The 16,883-nt window shown below is 40.2% G+C and overlaps 1 protein-coding gene across 1 annotated transcript in view; it reads right to left on the bottom strand.

Annotated features, from left to right (window-relative positions):
* Positions 1-16,883, bottom strand: part of MYRFL (myelin regulatory factor like) — a 111,626-nt gene that overhangs the window by 72,011 nt on the left and 22,732 nt on the right. The window contains exon 2 of the mRNA XM_079775239.1: positions 13,472-13,562. Coding sequence (XP_079631365.1) covers positions 13,472-13,562 — 91 coding nt within the window. The remainder of the gene's footprint in view (positions 1-13,471; positions 13,563-16,883) is intronic.

The raw sequence follows: 16,883 nt of genomic DNA, 5'->3' as shown, positions 1-16,883 counted from the left end.
TGTATACACACTTTTACTGATTCAGATACTAAATTAGCAAAAAGGAATTTTAAGCAGTGATTGTAACTAAGCTTAATGGAGTAGAAGAAAATGTGTTTGTAAAAAAATTTTTAAATATAAAATCTCAGCAAAGATATAGACACTATTAAAAAAGAACTAAATGGAAATTCTAGAATTGAAGACAATTTTAGATATGAAACTTTAAAATTTTTAAAAATCACTGGGTGGCATAACAGAACTTGAAGATAGATCAATAGATATCATCCAATCTAAAGAACAGAGGAAAAAATGAATTAAAAGAAACTCAGGAACTTATGGAGAGGGTGGAGCAGAAAAATAATTATATAATGGCCCAAAACTTCCCAAAGTTGGTAAAAGACATAAATGTTCAAGAAGCTCAGCAATCTTAAGCAAAGTAGATAATGAGAAAACCACACCTAGGTCATCAAAGTCACATAGCCATAAACCAAAAATAAAAGTAGCTTCAAAAGTAACCAAGGAAAAACAACGTATTACATGTAAGGTAACAGTGATTAAATGATCTGTGACTTCTAATCAAAATCTCCAGGGGCAGTAAGAGTCCAATATCTCTAAAGTGCTAGAGAAAATAAAAACTGACAATCTAGAACTTTATATCCAATGAAACTATCTCTCAAGAATGAAAGCAAAATAAAGACATTTTTAGATGAAAAACAATTTTTAAGTGAATCCATGAATAGATATGCACAATAAAAAATGCTCAAGGCATTATTCAGGGTAAAGGGAAATACAGATGAAAACTTGAAAGTTTAGGAAGAAATGCAGAAAATGAAAAAATGGTCTATATCTGAATGCAAATTACTTTTTCTCTTAATTTTTAAAAAAATACATAGGACTGTAGCAAGCAAAAGTTATGACATTATCTTGTAGAGTTTATAATGTGTGTAGTTATAATACTTAGGACAACTATAGTATAGAGGATGGGATTGGGGGATAAATGGAATTATACAGTTGATGGTTCCACATTTCTGAGATAACATTAAGTTATTAAAATGTATAAAGTAAGAAAACCAATAAAAGAGGAAGGGGGCTGAGGAGGGTGGGTGGGAAAGGATTAACCAAAGAATTTATATGCATATATGCATAACCCATGGACACAGACAATAGTTCATTGAAGGCCTGGGTGAGGGGTGGGGAGAGTGTGAGAGTGGGGTGGAGAAGGTCAATGGGGGAGGAAAAGGGGACATCTGTAATACTTTCAACAATAAAGATACTTTTTAAAAAAACAAAAACACATCATTTAAATAAAAGGTGGTAGAAATATCTAAAAGGGTTAAAAAGTACCTGCCTCTGGGAGAGCCAAATTCAGAGACATGGGAGCAGGGCAGAAGATTGCCGGTTTTCATTATGAGCCATATATATGGCACCATTCGACTTCTTAAATTCTGCACATGGGTCGCTCTTATAAATCTACGAATTAAATTTGGTGATTGACTGTATGACCTTAAATGCTACATTCAAGGCAGTTGTTACCTTTACATTAGCAGCACCACTAAATTCAATAATATGAATAGAAACTAACAATCATAGGTAAAGTATAAGTGTACTCGGGAAGTAGGGCATGGCATATTAGAAGCAGGAATGCATGCTCCATTCCTTTGTGGAGAACCGAAGGTCCCTGTGTTCAGTGGCAGCAATGTGTGTTGGTGGTTTTAAAATGAAAATTTTAAAATTTTAAATGCATTCCTTAAAACGTAGTGTCCCTTCCAAAAGGCACCACAGCTACTCCTTTATTTCATTGCATTCCATGCTTGATGCATTTTAACACATTGAAATTTGGCAGTTCTTTTCAGAGAATTTGGGCAAAGAATTAATGATAGCTACTTTCAAACTAGGAAAGTTATTTAAAGTAAGTAAGCAAATTGTTAGAACAAGGGCAATGATTAACTCCAAGGAAAACACTCTTATCTGGAACTGTTTCTAAATTGCTAACTCTTCCCTAATCACAGGCACCGTGGCAGGAATCCCAGGAATGCTCCTGAGACTGGCTTTCGGCTTCCTGCTCTGAATTTACCTGGTAAGCCCAAGAGATTTCATGAAGTGGGCCCAGGAAGCAACAGACACCAGGAGTCACTCCTTGAGGGGCCAACTCTGTTTCTAGCTTCAGTAGGAGAGAGTTGTGAAAATAAGAAGAATTTTAGCGGCTGACAAAAAGTAGAGTAATTTCCCTTCTAAACCCTTTCATCTGAGACACACAACTTGTTTTGAAGGGTGAGTGGAGGTCCAGTCTTTTGGACGTTGAATGTCACGCAAACCCAAAGAGAGGGTGCAAACTAGACGTGACCCTGCTGCTGGTTGAGGTTACACGTACATCTGTGACATCTGCATATGGCCCCCAGAGCATCCAGTATTTCTTCCAGAATGCAACCAGGCGTGAGCAAGGATTGAGCACCTAGTGTGTGCTGATGGCTCCACTAGGCACCATGCAGGGCACATGGAATTAAGACACGGGCCTCATGTGAACACCCAGCGGGGACTCCTGGCAATCCGACAGTCCGATCCCCAGTTCTCTTCAGTGACTGCCCACCAACTGCCTCTTCTTTCAAGTTCTATCACACAGTGAGCTCAACTTGGCACAGGGCCTGGTACAAAGTTAAATGCCTGGTACTTAATAAATGTGAATTACTGCTTTTTTACACGACGTGGAGTCATATATGTATCACGAGAGGACTTTCCTGACCACCCACCATAAAATGGTAGCCTTCCCCCAGCCCTCACTCTCTACCCCCTTACCTTATGCTTACTTTTCTCATCTTACTGAATGGCTTTATCCTCTCTGCCATTGTCTTTCTCTTCCCACTCGAGTGGCACACGGGCAATGAAGTCCCAACAGTGAAGGAATGGGAAGAGGAGGTAATAAGGATTTATAAATAAGGATTTATTTTTAAATTCTGTAGATTAGTGGCCAGACGAATAAGTAAGTTTAAAGATTATTTTTAAATTCTGTAGAGAATTTAAAAATAATCTTTAAACTTACCCCAAAAAATCATCCTGCTTTATCACCACATACCACTAACTCAGAGAAAAATGCCTGGGTGCCCTACCAGGGCAGACGGCTTCCCACCACACTGCCCTTAGCAGAGGTCTCATCTGTTTTGTTCGCTGTTGTATCCCAGTACCCAAATATAAAAATTGTTATTGAGAGTATTTTCTTCAGTTTTTCATGTGTATGATTTGTCCTCCCACATGGACATTCACATAAAGAGCATGTCTTAAGATTCTGTGTGTGTGTGTGTGTGTGTGTGTATGTGTGTGTGTGTGTGTGTGTGTGTGTCTTACATAGTGCCGAGTTGTGAGCACATGGTAGACACTCAATAAATACTTGACCAGCTTCTTTAGGGTTTGTACCCACCACCCAGAACTTGGGCGAGGAAAGGGTCGTCGACAAGTGGCGTCAGTGGATAAGGGAGCCTAAGAAAATCATGACGGGGCAGCGAGAGGCAAGGAATGCGTGATGCCACTCCTCCCCTCTGGCCCCGCGTTAGCAAATGGCAAGGACCTGACCCCATCACCACCCTCCTCTGCTGCTTTAGAAACAGATAGCCTGTCTGAAGAACCTACTCTGGGCCACACACAGAGCTAGCTCTCTGCATGTGTTGATTCATCGGATCTCTACTACCACCACATGAAAGGTACTGTTATTGCGCCTGCTCCACACGCAGTGAAACTGAGGCTTCAGGAGGTTATTCGTCTGGCCACTAATCAAGCTGGAGTCCAGTGGTCTATCACCAGAGTTCATGCTCTAAAGAACACGGTGTTCTCAATACAGGCACTCCTAATCAAATGTAAAACCAGAGGCCCTGGCCAGTGTTGCCCAGTAGTTAGAGTGTCAGCCCGCACACCTAAGGGTTATGAGTTCAATTCCCAGTCAAGGACACGTATCTGAGTTGTAGGTTTGATCCCTGCTCTAGACAGGGCGCATGCAGGAGGCAACCAATTGGTGTGTCTCTCTCACATCAATGTTTCTCTCTTCCCCTCTCTTTAAAAAATCAAAGGAAAGAATACCCTTGAGTGAGGAATAAGTAAATAAAATAACGTAGGTAAGTAAGTTTTAAAAACCCACAAAACTGTAAGTTATTTCATTTTCCACAAATATCTTTAGAATCGAGAAATCAGCAGCAATGTTTTAGCCCAAGATCCTGCTTAGTCCTTCTCCCACGGAATCAGTTTGAACCAGAAGGCAGACGGGTCAATGAACTCACACAGCCTTTAACAAGCTCTTCTCACAGAACTACGTGTGTTACCTCGCTGCCTTGCGCAACACCACCGTGAAGAGCTTATCAGCCCCACTCTGTGGCGACAGAATTCAACATGCAGCTGGTCATTGACTCCTACCTCATTTTGCCATCCAACCCTGATAAGCCAAGTCCTAGGTAAACCCCAGAATATGAGGCGCTTAAGCTCAGCTATTGGAGTGAAATTAAATGAAATCTGGAGTTGATGATTCATGGACCTAATGTGTCTCTAAGACCCCTCCTATGAAGTCACTGTGAATAGGAGGCACCTCACATGTTTTTGAAGGAAACAAAATCTGTTTTGAAGGTGCACTAGTCTATTTTCCGGAGTCTTCCTTCCACTAGACCAGTGATGGGCAACCTTTTGAGCTTGGTGTGTCAAACTTCGCCAAAAAACTGAGCATAACTCGGGTAGTGTGTCACTTTGAGGAAAAAACATTATTTTGCAAATGTTTCATCCTCAGCATGCGGCCGCCTCAGCGGCCGCGTGTCATCAGAAATGGCTACGCGTGTCAGTGCTGACACACGTGTCATAGGTTCGCCATCACTGCGCTAGACACACACACACACACACACACACACACACCCCTCATCTCTTTCCCTGCACCCTCCAGCGTTTTATGCTATCCCCTCCATACCTAGCCTCCCTCCCTCCAAGCAGCTCTCCACCTGGACATTTCCCCCCGTGTCCAGCTAGCCCAGCTCCCCTTGTCTCTAGCAGGCAACGGGCTGCCGAACCCAGGGACTTAGAGAGGACTTCGGCCTGCTCCTGCTGCGCACACAGCTGCCCTGACCTCGGCCGCACAGGAAATAAAGGTTTACGGGTAATTTTCAGAAACCTTCACCAGCAGGACTGCCCAGCCCAACATTCCCATCAGGTTCACACGGAAACCTGAGAAAGCCCTGAGCAGCTATCCCAGGCTCACCCATGTGCCTCCCGGAAGGAGCTCCCAGCCAGATGAGTTTGAAGAGCATTACCTTCGCCTTCCTAGTTGCACATTAGCACAGCGGAGGTCCTGGAAAGCGCTGCAGCCAAGGGGATCATTGGATTGTAATCTAGTGGGTCATGAGCTCATTTGTGGATCATGGGACTTTCATCCTCCACCCTCACCCCCCGCAGCATTTCATGGGACCAGTTTTCCACAGAGCATGTAGGGGCATCTATTTTACAGAGCCCATAGCCCCACTTTTTAACAGGTTTGAGATTTGAAGATCTGCCTAGGAGGTCTAGGACAGTGGTCGGCAAACTCATTAGTCAACAGAGCCAAATATCAACAGTACAACGATTGAAATTTCTTTTGAGAGCCAAATTTTTTAAACTTAAACTTCTTCTAATGCCACTTCTTTAAAATAGACTCGCCCAGGCCGTGGTATTTTGTGGAAGAGCCATACTCAAGGGGCCAAAGAGCTGTATGTGGCTCGCGAGCCGCAGTTTGCCGACCATGGGTCTAGGAGGTTCCCAATTGGCTCTCGTAACATTTGCAGCCTAGCGGTCTCTTAGGTCCCTTAAAGAATTGTCACAGACATTTTTTTTAAAAAAAGCACAATTTATAGGCAATATAATAGAGGAGAAGTAATCCGGATTTGTTGGAAAGCTGGTGTGGAGACCAGCTTTGCTACTTCCTGGCTATGAGCTGAGGCAAGAAAACCTACATCCCAGGCTGTTGGGAGGAATGAAACCAGCCTGCGAAAAGAGCCTGGTGCTTAGAAACACTCCCCACGTGGCCATTTGAATAGGCTGCACGGATGTAATGCTCATGGGACCAGCCCCACCACACTGTGGTCTTGAACTGGGCCTGTGTCCACTTGTTCTCGCTCCCATTTCTACTGCAGCCCCACTGAACTGCATGCACCTGAGCTCTTTTCATCAAGCAATGACAGGTTATCTGATCAGAGGCCTTTTCTTTAATGGGCGCGAACGCTGACGGTCATGGCAAACTATGCATGGCTCAGAACCATCCTGAGTCACACCTTCTGGCAGATTACTTTGGACACATTTAGGATATTTCCCTAAGGTTCACTGCCCTCCAAAATATCACTTAAAATATCAATTAATCTAAAAGCTGCCTGGAGAAGAAAGGACACGTATTCTAGAGCCAGGCACATTTCAGTCCCAGCTTTGCCACTTGTTTACCTATAGAGAGTCACTTAACCTCTTTGAACCTCAGCCTCCTCATCTGTAAAATATGGACACTAGCGTGCTTATCTGGCAGAGTTTGTTAAAAGAGTGAGAGGTGTAAAATCAAATATGTAATTAAATAAGCGAATATGTCAAGTGCAAAGAATACTCCGCAACATTTGTAAGTGCTCAACAACATGAACTCCCTCCTTTAGTTCACTTACACACCCCACCCACCCCCAAAGGTAGAGAGTGAAGCTGGTTGGGCAAACTAATGGCAAAAGCCTATAGGGAGATATCACTGGTCCTGCGGGAAGGATCATTAGTATCTTGGGGACAAATATTATATGGCAGATTTCAGAACTCCCAGGTAAAATGACAGCTCTTCAAATAAGATTTTTGTTCACTTTTCCCCCCCAAAAAAACAGCTAAAGTTCTCTCTGCTCGTTGTAAAAGTGATTGAGATGATTAAACAGAACCCTGGTGGACTCAGCTGCACCTTCTCTTAGGAAGTTACCTAGGAGAGAGAGTGACTAGAAAACTTCTAGCAAATTGTTTCCAGGCCAGGGATGGTAAGGTTATATCCCTGCCCACCCTCCCCACAGGAATCCCCGCCTGCTGCTTGAGTGGAGTGAGAGGAATGTGGGGGCAGGCACAGGGCAACTAGTGTCTGGGTTCAGCCCACGCAGTGCCTGGAGCAGCACAGCAGGCTCAAAGTGAGGGCTCAGACATTTGGCAACTTACCAGTTGTGTGTGTGTGTGTGTGTGTGTGTGTGTGTGTGTGTGTGTGTGTAACTAGTTTGCAAAATGTTGAGCTTCCCTTCTTCCCACGGTCATTTGGTAAGGATGTTTTTATTGGCAAAGAACAACAACACCCAGGTACTAGAAATATCTGAGAACAGGTTTCCCCATAACTATTGACATTCAGGTCTGGTTTCACTGTCTATCTTTCATGGGGGAGAAAAAGGAGGGAATTTACAAGGGTGTTAGTAACAAAATGGAGATGACACAAGAGGGTCAGTAAGCTTGAAGACAGATCAATAGAAATCATCCAGTATAAACAACAGAGAGAAAAAAGATTGAAAAAAATCAAATGAGATTCAGGGGCCCGTGTACAGTATTGAAGGCCTAACATTAGTATCTTTGCAGTCCTAGGAAGAGGAAAGAAAGATGTTGGTACAGAAAAATAAGTGTAAAGAAATAATAGCTGAAAACTTCCCAGATGTAATGAAAACAAATTTACAGATTCAAAAAGCTGAGCAAACCCCAATCAATGTAATCTCCAATAATACCATGCCCATACCCAGCCATATCATAACAAAAACTGCTGGAAACCAAAGGTGAAGAAAATACCTTGTAGCTGGAGAAAAATTATATATTACATACAAGGAAGCAATGACTCAAATAACTATTTATCATCAGAAACCATGGAGGTAGGAAGACAGTAGGTCAAAAATGTTTAAGTGCTTGGGGAAAAAGAACTTGGAACCAAAATTTCTAAATCCACAATCATTCTTCAATACTTTGCCATTCCTCTTACATTGGTAGATAAAAGTCGACAAAAATTAGCAAGAACATAGAAGACCTGAAAAATAATGTCAATCAATTTGACCTAATTAGCATTTATAAACACTCTACTCAATAATTGAATGCACTATCTTGATGAATGGAGCACTCATAAAGTAAACCTTAATAAATGTAAAAGAATTAGGATCATACAAAGCATGTTCTTTGTCTATAATGGAATAAAACTAGAAATCAGTAGCAGAAAAATATATGAAAAATTCCAAAATATTTGGAAATTAAACAATGAAACTCCAGCAACCCATGATTCAAAAGAGGATGTCTCAAGGAAAACTAGAAAGCCTCTGGAGCTGAAAGAAAATCAAAATATACCATACCAAAAACTGAGGGAGGCAGCTAAAAAATACAGAGAGGGAAATGTACAGCACTGCATATTAAATTAGGAAACAAACAATGGACTCAAATCAAGCTTCCGCCTTAATAATCTACAAAAAGAAGAGCAAACTAAACCCAAAGCAAGCAGTAGAAGAAAATAATAAAAATTAGAAGTAAAAATCAGTGAAATTGAAAACAAGCAAAATGAAGAAAATTAATGAAACCAAAAGCTGCTTATTTGAAAAGATCGATAAAATTGATAAATATATAATGAGATTGATCAAAAAAAGAAAAAAAATTACCTATATGAGGAACAAAAGAGAGGATATCACTATGGACTCCTCAGAGTCTTCAAAAGCTAATAAGAAATATTATGAACAACTCTATGCCCATAAATTTGAAATGGACTGATTCCGGGGGTGGAGAGTTGGTGGGGCGGGGGGGAAGCTACCATAACTCACTTAAGGAGAAAGAGATAACATGTATGTATTGGATAAATTTAATTTGTGGTTAAGACTTTCCAACAAAGCAAACTACAGGCACAGATTATTTCACTGGTTAATTCTATCAATTTTAAAGTAAGAAATAAATACAATGCCACAAAATCTCACCCAGAGAATTTAAGAGGAGGGAACACTTTCCAACTAATTTTAAGAGCCTATATTTACCCTGATCCTAAAGCCAGGAAAAAAAGGCATATAAGAAAATACTGAAAACTAATATTCTCATGAACATAGATGCAAAATCTTCAACTTAATTTTAGCAAATTGAATCCAGCAATTGATAAAAAGATAACACATCACAACTAACTAGGTTGTCCTAGGAATACAAATCTGATTCAATATTCAAAAATTAAGCAAAGTAATCCACCATATTAACAAACAGGAGAAAAAAAACTATGTGATCATAATATATACAAAAATAACATCTGACAAAATTTGACATCCATTTATGATAACAATTCTTATCAAACTAGGAATGGAAGAGAATGTCCTTAAGCTAATAAAGGGCATGGCAAAAAACTTACAGCTAACTCATACCTAATGATTAAAAAACTGAATTCTTGCACTCTAATATCAAGGACAAGGCAAGAATGTCTGCTCTCACTACTTCCTTATTCTCTGTTATATCCAAAGTCCTACCCAGTTCAATATGCAAGAAAAAAATACCAAAAAGGCCGAAACCGGTTTGGCTCAGTGGATAGAGCGTCGGCCTGAGGACTGAAAGGTCCCAGGTTCAATTCCGGTCAAGGGCATGTACCTTGGTTGCGGGCACATCCCCAGTGGGGTTGTGCAGGAGGCAGCTGATCGATGTCTCTCTCTCATCGATGTTTCTAACTCTCTATCCCTCTCTCTTCCTCTCTGTAAAAAATCAATAAAATATATTTTAAAAAATACCAAAAAGTATACAGTTTGGAAAGAAAGATACACAACTATTCTAATTTGCAAATGACATGATTATCAACATAGAAAATTCTAAGAAATCTACAAAAAAGCTCTTAAAGCTAATAAATAGCTTCAGTAAGATTACGAGACCCAAACCTAATATATAAAAATCAGTAATATTTCTAATATATTGGTTCTGAATAATTGGAACCTAAAATTGGGGGGAAGGGAGTATTACTTACAATTGCTCAAAGAGAAATATGAAACATATAGGTATAAATATTAAAAAATATTTGAAGACAGATCAATAGAAATTATCCAATATAAACAACAGAGAGAAAAAAGATTGAAAAAATCAAATGAGATTCAGGGACCTGTGTACAGTATTGAAGCTCTAACATTAGTATCTTTGCAGTCCTAGGAAGAAGAAAGAAAGACGTTGGCACAAAAAAATAAATGTAAAGAAATAATAGCTGAAAACTTCCCAGATGTAATGAAAACAAATTTACAGATTCAAAAAGCTGAGCAAACCCCAATCAATGTAATCTGAAAGAAAGGATAAGTATGCTGAAAACTATAAAACACTGATGAAAGAAATCAAAGGTCTAAATAAATGGAGAGATATACCATGTTCATGGATTGGAAAACTCAATTTTGCTAAGATGCTAGTTTTCCTCCAAAGCATTGCTAAGTTTCATACAATCCTAACCAAAATCTCAGTAGGTCTATATAGATTTAACAAACTGATTCTAATATTTATGTGAGAATCAAAGGAACTAGATATCCAAAACAATTTTGAAAAAGAAGAGCAATTTGAAGGACCTACACTACATGATTTTAAGAATTATGGTAAAAATAGAGTAATTGGGATAGTGTGGCATTGGCAAAATGATAGGCACATAGATCAATGGAACAGTAGAGAGTCTATATAGAGATCCAAACAAATATAGGTGACTGATTTTTTTACAATGGCGTAAAGTAATTAAATGGAGAAAAGTTATTCAACAAATGATTCTGGAATAATTGGACACCCTATCTGATAAAAGAGTAATATGCAAATTGACCATCACTCCAACACACAAGATGGCTGCTCCCATGTGGACACAAGGTGGCTGGCAGGGGAGGGCAGTTGGGAGGGATGAGGCCTGCAAGGGAGGGCAGTTGGGGGTGACCAGGCCTGCAGGGGAGGGCAGTTTGGGGCAACCAGGCCAGCAGGGCAGGGCAGTTAGGGAGACCTGGCCTGCAGGGGAGGGCAGTTGGGGGCAACCAGGCCTGCAAGGGAAGGCAGTTGGGGGTGACCAGGACAGCAGGGGAGGGTAATTAGGGGTGACCAGGCTGGCAGGGGAGGGCAGTTAGGGGCAATTGGGCAGGCAGGGGAGCAGTTAGGCATCAATCAGGCTGGCAGGGGAGTGGTTAGGGGGTGATCAGGTTGGTAGGCAGAAGCAGTTAGGGGCAATCAGGTAGGCAGGCAGATGAGCAGTTGGGAGCCAGCAGTCCTGGATTGTGAGGTGGGATTGGGCCTAAAGAGGCAGTCAGACATCCCTTGAGGGATCCCAGATTGGAGAGGGTGCAGGCTGGGCTGAGGAACACCTCCCCCCCACATGCACGAATTTTGTGCACCAGACCTCTAGCTCATAAATAAGAAAATAAATCTCAACCTCTATCTCAAATCTTATACAAAATTAATTCAAAATGGATCACAGATCTAAATAAAACTTTTGTAAGAAAACAGTAGAAAAATTTTGAGAACTTAAATTAGGCAATACCTATATTTCTTAGATATAAAGTACAAACCACATAAGAAAATATGATAAATTGGACATCACTAAAATTTAAAACTTGGATATCACCAAAATTTAAAACTTTTGCTCTGGGAAAAACACCATGAAGAGAATAAAAACATAAGCTATGACCTGGAAGAAAATATTCACAAATCACATAGCCAACAAAGCTCTTATATCCATAATATTTAAAGAGTTCTCTAAACTCAAATATAAGAACAACCCCATTAAAAAATATATTTTTATTGATTTCAGAGAGGAAGGGAGAGGGGGAGAGAGAGAGTAACATCAATGATCAGAGAGAATCACTGATCAGCTGCCTCCTGCATGCCCCACACTAGGGATCGAGCCCACAACCTGGGCATGTGCCCTGACCAGGAATCAAACCATGACCTCCTGGTTCATAGGTAGATGCTGAACCACTGAGCCATGCCAGTCAGGCCCCAATTTTTTTAAATGGGCAAAAAATTTAAAGAGATACTTCACCAAAGAAAATGTATGAATAGCAAACATGCACATGAAATGATACTCAACATCATTAGCCCTTAGGAAAATACAAATTAAAACATGATGAGACATATTAGACATAATATAAAAATATTAGAATGACCATAATAAAAATTTTTAACTGATAATACCAAGAACTGGTGATAAAGAAAAGCAATTGGATGTTTTATACATTGCTAGTAGCAATGCAAAGTGCATGGCCACTCTAGAAAATTTGGCAATTTTTATAAAGTTAAGTTTACACTTACAATATGACTCAGCGGTCTTTAAGTATTAACCTAGAGAAATTAAAACTCTTAATCACACAAACACCTGTCCATAAATATTTATAGAAACTCTTTATAATTGCCAAAAACTGTTCTGGAATGGGTGACTGGATAAACAATCTGTGTTATAACCATGCAACAGTCTTTCTCAGCAACAAAAATAAATGAATTATTGATCAAAGACTTACTATGCTTAGTGAAAGAAGCCACACTCAAAAATGTTAAATACAATATGGTTTCATTTATGTGACAATTCAAAAAAAGCAAAACTGGCTGGTGAGGCTCAGTCGGCTGGTGCACTGAAAGATTGCTGGTTTAGTTCCTGGTCAGGGCACATGCCCGGGTTGTAGGCTTGATCCCTGGATCCCTGGATCCCTGGATCGTGTAGGAGGCAGATGATTGATGTTTCTCTCCCTTCTTCCCCCCTCTCTCTCTCCCTCTCTAAAAATCAATGAAAATATTTGTGGAAAAAACTCAGAACTATAGAGACAGAGAACAACAGATCAGTGATCACTAAGGGCTCAGGGTGGGTGGGAGGTTTTAACACAAAGGGGAAGCATAAGAGAATGTTTCAGGGTGAGGATACTGTGTGTGCTGATCCTGGTAGTAATTATACAACCATCCATTTGTCAAAACTCACAAAACTATAAACAAGGAAAATAATTGAATTTTTCTGCATGTAAATTAAAAATAAAAAAGAAAGCTGGAGTGACTATATTGATATCAGAAAATAAGGACAAAAATCAATGAAAAACAAACAAGAATATAAATTTAATCAAAAGCTGTTTCTTTAAACGGTTAAAACTCTTGCCAGATTAATCAAGAAAAAAAAAGATACAAATTACTAATATCAAAAGGATCATCACTATAGATTTTACAGACATTAAAAGTCTAACAAGGAAATATAATAAACAACTTTAGGCCAGTGAATTGGACAACTTAGATAAAATGGACAAATTCATTGAAAGACATAAACTGCCTCAGCTGATAACTACTGTAGATAACCTGAAAAGCCCCAAATCTGCTAAAGAAATTAAACTGGAAGGGCGGATCTTCCTCTAAAGAAAACTCCAGGCTTACCTGGCTTCACTGGTGAAACCTGCCAAAGATTATAGAAGAAATAATGCCAACTCTACCCAAGCTCCTCTAGAAAACAAAGTGGAGGGAACACTTCCCAGACCATTTAGCTAGTTCGTAAGTTTTAAAACATCAAATGGAGAGCAGTGCTCTCTTTACTTACAAGGCCCCCAAATCGAAATCATTGCCCAAGAACTCCTCCAGCAGACTTGTATCCAGGGCCAGGTTTCCCAGGGTGTCGCTGGCCCCCTGAGCTGCAAAGACCAATTGAAAATGTTGAGATTCATGAAGATTTCATAATGGCTAACAGCTAAAAACATTGATATGCTTGCACCCAAGAATTTCAAAGCAACTAAATGGCATAATGTATTTATTTGCCATTCAAATATGTCCTTCCGAAATCTCTTTAGATGTCACCTTTTTCCAGCAGCCTTCCCTGACTGCCCAAGGCTGATTTGGTGCCCCTCTTTATGTGTCTCCTTTAACACCATGTGCTTTGCCTCATACACTATTACAATCATTTGCTTTTGTGTTTGTTTATTTATCTAAAGTTTTTAAGGGTAGGGACTGCTGTATCTTTCTTACTGTAGCCGCAAGAATCTATAGTGTAAACTTTTTTTATTGGATAGATGGATGGATGGTTGGACAAATTTTTTCAGTTGAGACCAATAAGGAGTTCCATATCTTGCTTCACACTTTGTTAGACTTCCCAAAATGTAAAACATAATTTCTGTCCTTTTTCTCGGTTTAAATAAATGAAAATAAACTCATCAGTTTATTCTGTTTATAATAAAAATGTTAAAATTGTAAAAGAATATAAAGTATAGAAATATACTATAGAGAAGACAAAACAATCTTTATTTGCAGATAACATGACTCCAGACTGAGCAAACTCAAGAGAAACAACTGACAATTAGAAAGAATTAGGAAATTTAAGAGTGGTTGGTTAAAATTAAATATAAAAACTAACTACTTTCTTATACATAAAAAATCCCAGTCAAGCACTTCAATAAATACCATGAAAAAAAAAAAGAAAATTCCATTCAAAATAAAAGCACAAATTATCTAAACGTATATTTGGGGACTTTTTTTAAAAGTGTAAGGAAACTCTATGAAGGGTCATAAGAGATTTGAACAAGTGGAAAGACATACCTTGTTCTTTGACTAAAAGACTCAATATTGCAAAACTTCTACTGAATATTATTTAGGACAACTACCAAACCTGTATATTCATTTTCTGAGAACTTTCCCCTTATATTTGTATCATGTAACTTCTACAGGCACCTGAATCCGGGAGAACCAATCCGTTGGTTGGCCAGTGGCCAATTCAATGATTTCTCCTAAGAATTCGAACTGATAGACTTTAAAGCTGATGGTTGAGATTAAGTCATAGGCAGAGGACTAGAGGGTAGTCTAAATATTTCTGCCACATGTACCTAGGTCCTTCTTGATTTTTAACCCTTACTGAGTCTGGTTGTTCCACTTTTGCTTTAATTACATGATAAACTCTTTATATACCCAACTAGAGGCCTGGTGCATGAAATTCATGCACTGGGGGGGGGGGGTGTCCCTCAGCCCAGCCTGCACCCTCTCCAATCTAGGACCCCTTGGGGGATGTCCGACATCCCGCTCACAATCCGGGACTGCTGGCTCCCAACCACCTGCCTGATTGCCCCTAACCGCTTCTGCCTGCCAGCCTGATCACCCCCTAACCACTCCCCTGACAGCCTAATTGACACTTAACTGCTCTCCTGCAGGCCCGGTCACCCCCAATTGCCCTCCCCTGCAGGCCCAATCGCCCCCAACTGCCCTCCCCTGCTGGCCTAGTCCCCCCCAACTGCCCTCCCCTGCCAGTCATCTTGTGATGACATAGGGGCAGCCATCTTGTGACCACATGGACGTGGCCATCTTGTGACCACATGGGTGCGGCCATCTTGTGACCACATGGGCGCAGCCATCTGTGACCACATGGGGAGGCCATCTTGTGACCACATGGGTGGCCATCTTGTGCAAGGGCATGACAGTCAATTTGCATATTACCTCTTTATTATATAGGATATACTCTTTTGAATTAGTTACTATGTTACCTGAAATCAAATAATCCCCAAGTTAAAGTGTTCTGGAATTCTTCTGAAAAAAATAAATACCCCAAAATCGCCAGAAAAGTTGTGGAAGGGCATGGGGATAAACGAGTACTGAGAAACACACAAATGGACACATCAAAGGAACACAAACAAGCCCAGGGCATTTCAAGAAACATTACACATAAATGAAATATATAAGGACTTTTAACACATGATAAACATATCCTTTCATACCAGTGAGAAAAGACTAATTATTCAATATAAGTTGTGCAGAAAATTGGATAGACATTTGGGAGAGAAAAGAAAGAAAGAAACTGGAACATTTTCCTGCTTCAACACCAAAATTCAGGGTAGATCAAATATTTCAACATGAATAAAGGAAACCATAGAAAGAAAACATGAGTGAATATTCTTATGACCTTGAGATAAAGAAGGCTTTTCCAAGCATGGCATGAAAACCACAATTATAAAGAAAGAGATTGATAAATTTTACCTTATCCAATTTTTAAGGAGAGAAAGGATTTTTAGCATTTTATTTAAAAATAATTTTTAACTTAAAGAGAAGTCACAAGAGGACTTATACCCTTCACTCAAATTCACCAATTACTAACATTATGGGGGGATTTCCAGGTGCAGTTTAATATGTAATACTTCAATTCTCTATCCCCCACACCAAAATCCCTCCCATAATCCAGTGCCTTGTGTTCCCAGGGGCACTGCACCAGTCACAGGAAGGCCATTTTATGTTTAGCTTTTGGCTTGCTATCTCATCCACAGTCATTAAAATAAAATTTTTTAAATCCTGAACACCTCCCAAATGGGAAATTTTTATGGTTACCAGAGAAAAGTAGAAGGAAGGAAGGGAAAAAAAGAGAAGGGAAGGAAAAGAAAAGAGAGATCATCAACTCCATTCGGTGGCATGAACTAAGAGGGAAATAGAAGATATTCCTAGAAGTTGGGATGGTCAAAAATGACCTCATAGTGGAGTTTAGTCTTGAGCTAGACTTTGAAGAAAGGATAGGATGGAGATGGGCAGGACAAGACTCATTCACTCTTTCATTGCTTCAGTCAACATTTACTAGGCATCTACCATGTGCCGAGCACTGTATAAGATTCTGAGGACATAGCAGGGGGGGTTGCGGGGGGGGGGGGAGACAAGCTCCCTTAGGGGGCCTGAATTGTAAGGGAGGAAAAGATGGCAATAGTGGGGTCCAGGGAGGATATTCATGGCTATGGAAAACAATAAAGAAACAGGATTTATCCGACAGTGATGAAAATAGAATGGAGTGGTATGAGGGAGTGGGGCAGAGCTCTTTTTGATGTGGAGGCCTTGCTCAGAAAGCAGTCAGCCATGTAACTACGGGGGAATGGCAAGGGCAAGAGCCTGGGGCTGGACCGTGTGGGCCGTGCTCAGCATGTTTGAGAAGCAATCATTCCAGCTTGGCCAGAGCACATGAGCACAGGGAGGTGGGAGGAGAGGGTCAGAGCAAC

This window comes from Cnephaeus nilssonii (genome assembly GCF_951640355.1).
Source record: "Cnephaeus nilssonii genome assembly, chromosome: 6".
Classification (NCBI taxonomy): Eukaryota; Metazoa; Chordata; class Mammalia; order Chiroptera; family Vespertilionidae; genus Cnephaeus; species Cnephaeus nilssonii.
The sequence above is the reverse complement of the archived record's forward strand: the minus strand, read 5'-3'. Positions and strand labels throughout refer to the sequence as shown.